At 40.4% G+C, this 9,464-nt stretch overlaps 1 protein-coding gene across 1 annotated transcript; it reads right to left on the bottom strand.

The window, feature by feature from the left end:
* Positions 1-505: 505 nt before the first annotated feature.
* On the bottom strand, positions 506-5,279 carry rab36 (RAB36, member RAS oncogene family). Its single transcript, XM_034555713.1, has 11 exons — positions 5,202-5,279; positions 4,460-4,531; positions 3,153-3,244; positions 2,989-3,063; positions 2,604-2,705; positions 2,465-2,529; positions 2,308-2,359; positions 1,709-1,790; positions 1,533-1,623; positions 1,326-1,439; positions 506-1,229 (listed from the first exon to the last, which is right to left on the bottom strand). The coding sequence occupies exons 2-11, from the start codon at positions 4,523-4,525 to the stop codon at positions 1,168-1,170; spliced, it is 801 nt and encodes a 266-aa protein (XP_034411604.1). The 5' UTR covers positions 4,526-4,531; positions 5,202-5,279; the 3' UTR covers positions 506-1,167.
* Positions 5,280-9,464: the final 4,185 nt, after the last annotated feature.

Below are 9,464 nucleotides of genomic sequence, written 5' to 3'. Positions count from 1 at the left end.
TCCTCCAAAACATGGATATGTGCGATGTGATTGGTTGTGGGCGGGTCAGAGAGTATTTCTAAAGCAAGAGGGCTCACTCCGCTTATTTCTATCGTCACTTTTTTTGGAAGACTAAATATTAAAACCCATGTTTGTTTGTTTTTCCACCCAGAATACCTACGAATTATCAGACAATTCATTTAAATTGTTATCTATATAATAATAAGACTATATGACTTGCATACACTTCAATTGAAATTAAGGATAAACAACTGCAATGCGATGATATATTTAATTCATTAGAATTCTTAGGATGGGTAAATACAGAGGTCAAATTTAATATCTGTATGTATGTATGTATGTATGTATGTATGTATGTATGTATGTATGTATGTTTGTCAAATAACCATTAGAATAAAGTTTTAAAAAGATTCAGTGTTTTTCAGTAGAAAAGAAAGTCCTTGTCATTAAGGATTCATTTGGTAGCCATTAGTTATCTTGAATATTATCATGACAGAACCATTCAGACAGCTGATGAAGCACTTTATTAGGCTTTTACAACAATACTGGTTTCATAAATGCACAGCTCCTTTAGTTGGCTATTGCTCCAATGAATCAAGATATTAATTTAAGAAATTACATTATAATGTCGTGACCATTATATATGTAGAGTTAAGAGTAGACTCATTTACACTTTTATTACTTGAATGTAAACATCAAGATTTGGATTCCTTGCTCACAGAATCCAGCCTATAAACATATTATTATATGTGAGACATATTCCACAACAATACTGTATGAAAAAGACAAACACTATGACAGCAGCAAAGAAAATCAAAAGCTTCCACAAGCGTTTCACCAGGGTCCATATTGGCCTGTCCCAAATGAGTCTGGTCCATGACTACTGTCCACCAGATTTTAATGAGGGTTTTCCATGGTCTAGAATCTGAATTAGATATTGATAGCTATTCCATGAAAAAAGCTATTTTTTATCAGCGTCAATCCTAAAATGTTCAGGAGCGTATACTGGTTGAACCCTTTGCAATAGAATGCATGGCAGTTGACTTTGATGGTGAGAAACCTGGTGGAACATGTCCGAAGGCACTTTGGAACATGGTATTTCTGCAGCTGAAGCTCAAACAGAGTCTGTGTCTCCTCAACAGCTCACTGGCAGAGTTCCTCATTTCGTCAGCAGCAGCCTCTCCTCGTGTGTTGGGGCGAGGCTTTCTCAAGGTTTGCGCAATCTGATTCTGTCGGGACAAAGAGCGATGGTAGTTTTATATGCCCTCGCTTCGAGGCTTTCATTATGAACATATCTGCTTGTTGGGAGTCAAGTCCTTACTCACTGATACTACCTCCATGTCCGATGCTAGCAGGGAGCCCATTGTCCGTGTCCTTCAGTACACACTTCTCAAAGGCCAAAGCTGCCACCCTGAAGAAAAAGCCCTGCACGTTCTCCCCTGGAAATAAGAACAATGAGCAGCTTCTCATTGTATTCATGTTGTCTTTATCAACCTACGGCTACGACAAGTTTAAGCTCTTGTGTTTTTTACCTGTTTTCGCTGAAACAGACCAAAACTCTGCATGCATTTCTGTTGCTATTCTGATGGCATCCTTTTCTGTCCTCTGTCTTTCATCTAAAGGCTTAAGAACAAGACAATTGGGTACGAGTAGAAAATTGTGTTTGTGAAAATCTGCAAAATATACATATAATATAAAATGTATTTACCAGCAGGTCATTCTTAGTTCCAACCAAGAAGATGAAACAGGAATCAGGCTCGTTTTCTCTCATGGCCTCCTCCAACCATTGGCTACGAACAATAAATAAAATTGGGTAACTCTTTTTTTTTTATGCCCATGTCTATAATGCATTCGAAACATACTTATAATGCGTTATAATCTGCTTATAGCACTATAATTATAGTTCCTGGGAAAAGACATGCATTTCCAGGAGATTTGACTTTTCTCTTCTGCATGTGTTTTCCATTCCTGACAAATTGGCCAACTGATTTCCAGGTTTTCCAGGTGGAGTGGGAAGCCTTTCCAATTGTTAATAGAAAAATATTTATTAGAACCGCTGTACAATTTTGCAAGACACTAATTCTATCTCTTCATCTACTGTCTTTTACTGACATGAAGGAATTCAAGGTTCACCTGTCGAGCACAAATGCTTAGTAAATAAGAGTGATCAAAAACTGTACATGTGTTGTATCAGTCTGTAGTCTGGTAAGGTGGACTAAACATGGTGATTCCACATAAATAAGATATTTCAATCCCAAACACAGCGCATTCATGTTTTTACGACTATAAGCCCAGTGACAGACCTACCGTGTATGATCCAGAGACTTAATGTCTGCCATATCAAAGACTGTGATAATGACTGGAAAAAACAGGAAGTTTCAGCATTATTAGTTTACGCCAATTAACATTTCAACTGAACAAAAAAAAAAGTTCTTTAACATCAGTTATGACAGAAACATCTTACCCTGAGCACCTCTGTAGTATGCAGAAGCGATGCACTTGAACTTTTCCTGTCCAGCAGTATCCCAGCTATTTAAAACAAGTCAAAATGAAAGGCAGTACTCTAAATGTACATGTTTGAAAAAATACTTCAAACTACTTACATCTGAAGGGAGAAAGGTACTCCAGATACCTCAAACCTCTCAATTTCAAAGTCGACGCCTATGGTGGCCTTGTAGTCTCTTTCAAAAACATCTTTACAAAATCTGGAAACAGCAGTACCAAAGCAAGATATTTGTCTTCCTTTTGTTCATGGTTTTCAGAACTCAGACATACAGATCTCTTTTTTTCCAGAATACTTTAATGTCTTATTAATGCAATCAGTCAGTTCCCACAAAGAACTGTGATAGGGCTGTGCATCATCAAAAACACTACCTCACTAGCCCCTGACCCGAAGAACTTGTTTGCTTTATTCAACTATATATAAACAGTATAACAGATCTGATTATGACATTGTAGATATGCATTTCATATGATATAATAAAGCACCTGTTAATGAGACAGGTCTTCCCCACATTAAGGTCTCCAACAACCACTACTTTTGACATTCTCTGCCGGTCCCACCTTTAAAGAAGACAAGAGATTTTTAACATGAGTGAGATGTAATTAATTCAAGCAAAGCTAAGAATGACGCCCCAAAGCGGGAGACTCACAGCTGATGCCTCGCGGCTCCATCTTTACAGGCCGCTTTAGCCTGAAGGTCCCAGTCCGTCTTCCACTGCACAGCGGCATTAGGCGTGTAGCACTGAATAGAACAGGACCATAGATCAGTGACATTTATTCTGCAAAGCCACTGAATATTTGTTATAACATGTTTACAAAGGTTGGTAGGGTATCACCCGTTCAGAGGGTTCTACCCTGAACTGTAAATAAAGGGTTATACATAGAACCATCAGTGATAGGTTCCACAGAGAACCCATCTTTGGTGCAATAGTTCTACACAGAATGTCTCTGGAGGTTTTATCCAGAAACTATCCACCTTGTAAAGGTGCTAACAAGAACCCACAAGGCTCCTCATAGGGTGTGTGGGCTGGTTTGTGGGCCCTTTTAACACAAATGCTTTCAACAATCATTGATGAACTCTCATCCAAAATGGTTCTTTGGATGAAAAAGGTTCTTAATGGACTCTTTAGTCTTTCAAAGAACCCTTAGAACCCTTCAAAGGTTTTACAGACGATTCCGCACTAAGGGGGAAACAAATACAACCTTCTTGGATAGAGCCCTGAATGGAACGGGATGGTGTCATGTCTCCAAAGTAACTTCTGCAGAAATAGGTCCTACTACAGTAATACTTGTGTTTCAAGATTCATTCTTTGATTTTAGACCTTTTTATTGCCAGTTAAAGTAAAGATAAGATCATGTGAATCCTTACAAAATCCAAAAGACAGCAATTCTTACCTAGAACATGACTTCCGACTACAAAAGAACAGCAAAACAGGTAGCTATAACATTTAAGGACTTCTAAAACAGAGTCTACGGTTATTCAACTGTGTTCAAAACCATTCGAGGCATGAATCTTAATAACACGATTGAAGACATTCAGAAATAGTCCTAAATGTTTAATAATTCTATATTTTGTATATCTCTGGGACTGGCATGTATTTGATGATTGAACCACTAGCAGGGTTTCTCAAGCAAACAAGGAGTGACAGTTGCAGAGAGAATCTGTGAACCGACCCCAATTAGAAGAAGATATTAAACATTGTAGATTCCTGGCAAATGAAGTGTCTTAATGTCTTATCTTCAGAAGGGCAGAAGGGTATGCTGAGTGCAACAGCCTGTGATGTCAGCGTACTGTGATCTGACAGTTTAAAAAGTCACACGTTTCCAATAAAATGAACATCTTGTAGACTGCAGTTCTTACCGTTTTAACCATGATCTCACAGTAAAAGTCAGGCGTTTCTTGGAACTGGATTCAATTGGAGCAGACATTATTGGGAGAGGAAAAAACACAACATACCTTCGGGAATTCCCAGATGACCCTGTCTCTGCTGATGGGTATCATCCCATTCCTCTTACCCTGCATGACAACCTGTGAGGAAACGTGGAACAGAAGTTAGCCTTATACAATTAGGTCTAATAGCGAGCACTCCGTCAATGTGTGTGTGTACGTCTACAAAGGTAAATGTTCTCTGAAGCATCAGGTCCCACATCCGGATTGTCATTTCGCTTCATCGCATCAATGCAGCAGCAGACACACGCCTGTGGTTGCTTGTGTTCACTAGTGACACCATTATGAAAGCTTTCCAGACAGGGACGTTAACGACACCACTACAGGCTGTCCAGTTTGAGAGAGATGCTAGTGGGACGGCCGCATCTTGAAGCTATCCAGTATTAGGCGGAAGTAAGGTCACTTCGCCTTTGAAATAAAAGCACACAAACAAAATTCCAATTACTATTTTGAAGATATGTACTCCGCCTTTAAGTGCATTCTTTATTCCCACTTATGTTTGTTTTTTTATTGATTTTCTGTGTGTTATACTTCCTCCACTGCCCCCCAAAACTGCTACGGGTTTTAGTTTGAAGGTCCTAAACGGAATTCACCTTTTGTTTCGCTCACTGTCACGCTGTCAGGCAGATCCCACAACCAACTCCAATGAATAATACCTATTAGTTCACATGTGCCGTGTTTTTTCTTCTCAACATGGCGGCCCGTTACACCGCGGTTCTCTGTGCGCAGACTGGGAATGGCTGGTACTCACCACAGAGGAAATATCCGCCAATATGTCCTGGATTTCTCGGACGGTGCCGCTTGCTGCAGCGGCAAGCCTGAGCGCTATTTGACGAGGGGCTCGTTTCCATGACAACCATACTGTAGCGCCTGTGTCACGTGATCATTGGACTCGTATTGCATTTGGTTGAATGCCTGGGCCATAACAGGAGCCCACAGATGGCCATCAAAGCAAATAATAGCTTACTTTCACTGTATGTTAATACCACCAAAAGTAACCGATTCCCTACTATGCAATAATTACATGATAACGTGTAATGCACACAATATATCAATATCAACTGAGGCTACAGAGGAGCAATGCAACAGCTTCATTGACTTTTTTATAGATCAAAGGTCAACAACATTCGCTCTCTGATGTCCAGCTGTCCATGTCTGCTTCCCTCTGACACCAACACCGTATCTACCAGTGTGCTGTCTCCTCTACATCTCGCTGAGGTTCAGGAGAGCCATGTTGAGGAAATCCTCAAAAAAATGAAATCCTGTACCTGTACCCTATACCCCTTTCCCACTGCTCTGCTCAAGTCACATATCCCCACTCTCAGTCCTCTCATCAACAAGGTTGTTAACCTTTCCCTTCAATCTGGCTATGTCCCACCTACTCTCAAGGTTGCTGTCATCCGTCCCCTTCTCAAGAAACCCACCCAGGCCTATCTCCAACCTTGCCTTCCTGTCCAAGGTGTTAGAGAAGGTAGTCACCTTTCAATTTCAGAACCACCTCAAACATAACAACTTGTTTGAAAAGTTTCAGTCAGGTTTTCCTTCGGCCCACAGCACTGAAACAGCTTTGCTCAGGGTGACGAATGACCTGCTGGTGACAGCCGATGCTGGATCACCCTCACTCCTCATCCTCCTGTACCTGACTGCTGCGTTGGACACAGTGGATCACACTCTCCTCCTAGAGCGCCTCTACACCGCTGTCGGACTATCAGACTCTGCACTCAAGTGGTTTCAGTCCTACCTTTCTGGCAGAACTGAATATGTCTCACTGGGAAGATGCAAGTCCAGACTGCTCCCTGTCTCCTGTGGTGTTCCGCAAGGGTCGGTACTCGGCCCCATCCTCTTCATTATTTACATGCTCCCCCTCGGTCGTGTCATCAGCAGACATCCTTCCACTGTTATGCTGACGACACGCAGCTTTACATAAAAACTGCCCCAAGCCCCTCTGCAGCCATTTCATGTCTCACCGCCTGTCTTGGGGAGATAAAGACATGGATGAGCAACAACTTTCTTCAAATAAACAGTAGCAACACTGAAGCACTCCTTGTTGGCACTCCACACCAGGTTCAGTCATCCTCCATAACTCACCTCACCTTCGATGGTCAGGTCATACCCCTCTCCTCCACAGTCACTAATCTGGGAGTTAGGTTTGATCCTCACCTGACCTTTAATGACCATATAAAACACCTGTGCAAAACCTCCTTTTATCATCTCAAAAACATCTCCAAACTCTGCCCCACTTTAACCCTGTCAGATGCAGAGAAGCTCGTCCACGCATTCATCTCCTCTAGGACTATGGGACTACTGTAAATTCACTCTTCACTGGGATCACTGGCAAGAACATCCAGAAACTCAATACATTCAAACAGCGCTGCCAGGATCCTGATGAGAGTCCGAGCACATAACACCCGTTCTCCACTCACTGGCTCCCTGTCTCAACCGGATTGACTACAAAGTCCTACTCCTCACCATAAATGCATAAATGGACATGCACCTCCCTACATACAAGAACTCATTACTCCCCAAACCTCTACCCGCACCCTCAGATCTACAAACCGCTCACTCCTCCGGGTCCCCAACACCAAACTCCGCACCATGGGCGACCGGGCCTTTTGCTCAGCAGCGCTCTGCTTATCGAACAGTCTCCCTGACCACCTAAGGGCAACACAGACACTATTTATGACTTGTCAACTATTCCTTTTAAAACATTTTTTATTATTAGTTTTAACGATGTACTGGTTCTGTGGTACTCTGAGATTCTTGGATGAAGAGTGCCTTACAAATAGAATGCATTATTATTATTATAATATGATTACTGAGCTATGTCTGGCACAGCTGTAAACATGCCGACCTGTGTTAGCAATAATCACAACATCATTCTACTGGCAAAACCAGCACTGTATTGGGTTTGAATAAATACTCATGTCTCCCGTCAACTGTCCGAAAGCATAATTGTTGGCATGTTTAATGCATTTTTTTTTTTGTATTTCTTACAAACATCGTCAAAACTGCTTGTCCTAACCGTGTGTGTGTGTGTGTGTGTGTGTGTGTGTGTCGCTGCACAGGATTTCATCCACACATAAATAAATAGGTGCTTTAAATCTTCTTCAGGAGAGAAGAAAGAGTAAAAAATACAAACAAAATGCATTAAACAGCACCTCTAAAGCACCTTTAAAATTAAATTGGTGTAATTTATATGCTTATATCCATAAAGCATTAAGGTATCATCCAACTGATTGGACAACGTGGAGTTGATTTATCTCATTTTTATACTCTCGGGACATTTTAATCTGCATGTTTGTGAAGCTTTATAAAGCAATTTAGTGCAGTATTTTTTGATTGAATTAGCTTCTATAAAGAATGTTGTAGCAATGTTCTGAAATAAGAAACCATAAGGCAGATCACTAGAATTATGAAAAAGGGTACATGATTTAAAACATAAGAAATATAAATAAAACAACTTGATCAATTGTACAATATTTTGAACTGAAATGTATTGTCGTAGAAAAATAAAGTGGCACGAAGTGGAAATACTTAGTGACCTACCACAAAATGGTACTTAAGTATGGGCTTGAGTGAATATAGTTGCATTACACCACAACTTGTGGTTACCACATTTACTCTCTCAAAGGCCTTCCCAGTTTTAGTTCACTTTATTCCCAATAATATTGCACATGGAGAAAAAAAGTTGTTAAGTTCCGCCCCAAAGGTGAATACAGTCAATTTTGAGAATACAGGTAGAATAGTTGCACCACCTAGTGGTGTAACAGTCTCGATAATGTACAAATGAAAAATCCCAGTTAATGATCCAATGAAAAAATACTTTATTTCTTCTCTTTAATTTAACAATCTGTCAAAAAAATATATACATAACCACTACCATTAGTGGTTTTCTAATTTTAAATAGTTTCCAACATCTTTGAAATTATTATGACCACTAAGAAATACTTATTTTCGCTTTATAATATTAAAACTAACTATTGGTAATAATGCCAGTGATGTCAGTACTATCATTCTAACCATGTTTTAATTGTATAATGTGTAAATAACATATCTTGTCAGTGACAAAGTGGCTCGGTTATAATCACAACAGAGGACAGGTGCATTCATACTTGGCCTTCAGTTTAGTTGAAAAAAAGTTGTAGTAAAGTACACTAATTTAAATTAAAATAATGTCACACCGCCAGTACCTGAACGCACCTCAGGTCATGTGTCGATGATGTTGGGGGATGCTAGGAAGTGGCAGCATCGCAATGACTGAGCACGAGACCACAGTCGAAAGGTTGATATTAAGCGAATCTTACAATGTTCAAACTGGTTATAGACTGTTTAGACTTATTATTATTATTATTTCGCAGTAAGCTGTGATAAGAACCCTTTCGCCAGTCCATTTGGGTTTGAGACGTCTGCCAAACTTGGGAAAGAAGAGAACGCAGGTAATGCTAATATTTCATTACCTTTCGTTCGCTAAGCTAATGATGGCTAAGGCCAGTGGGCATGAGCCTGGCGAACCTTGGCTAACGTGAATGCGCCTTCCTAGCTAACAGAAGATGTGCTTATAACTTTGCTGTAATATTAAAAAGCTTGACTAATTTAAGAATGAAGTGGACTCATCTAAATTTGGGACACTTATCACGCAAGTCATCCCAATAAAGATCTTCCAAAGTAAAATTATCTGACCGGCTTGGCCACAGTCCACCCACGGTCTGCCGGTAATGCGAGCTAATGGCTTCTGTATGATTTTAGATTTTAAAAAGGTAAAGCGTGATATAGCTTAAATTTTCAAATGTGTGTAGATAACTTGATCAGACCCGTAAAATGAATCATTTATGAAGTTTGATTTGAACAAGAACCAGTGACCATGGTTGTAGGGCAGGGGCGGACTGGGGGACAAAAGTGGCCCGGAGTTACTGTCAGACCGGCCCACTCAATACACAGTTGCCCGCTAGTATCAGATGGTTATACGTATAACTACAGATCCTTAAGGAATGCATGTCAGCAGAGAAAGACCACA

Source organism: Cyclopterus lumpus, chromosome 17 (genome assembly GCF_009769545.1).
Source record: "Cyclopterus lumpus isolate fCycLum1 chromosome 17, fCycLum1.pri, whole genome shotgun sequence".
NCBI classification, from domain to species: Eukaryota; Metazoa; Chordata; class Actinopteri; order Perciformes; family Cyclopteridae; genus Cyclopterus; species Cyclopterus lumpus.
This window is presented reverse-complemented; position numbering and strand designations above follow the sequence as displayed.

Coding starts and splice junctions, on each gene's coding strand:
- rab36 (XM_034555713.1), bottom strand. CDS start 4,525: ATGCAGGGTAAGAGGAATGGGATGATACCCATCAGCAGAGACAGGGTC. Junction 1,440..1,532: donor GTCTGTTTCAGCGAAAACAG/GTAAAAAACACA, acceptor TCTTATTTCCAG/GGGAGAACGTGCAGGGCTTT. Junction 1,230..1,325: donor CGGACATGGAGGTAGTATCA/GTGAGTAAGGAC, acceptor TTGTCCCGACAG/AATCAGATTGCGCAAACCTT.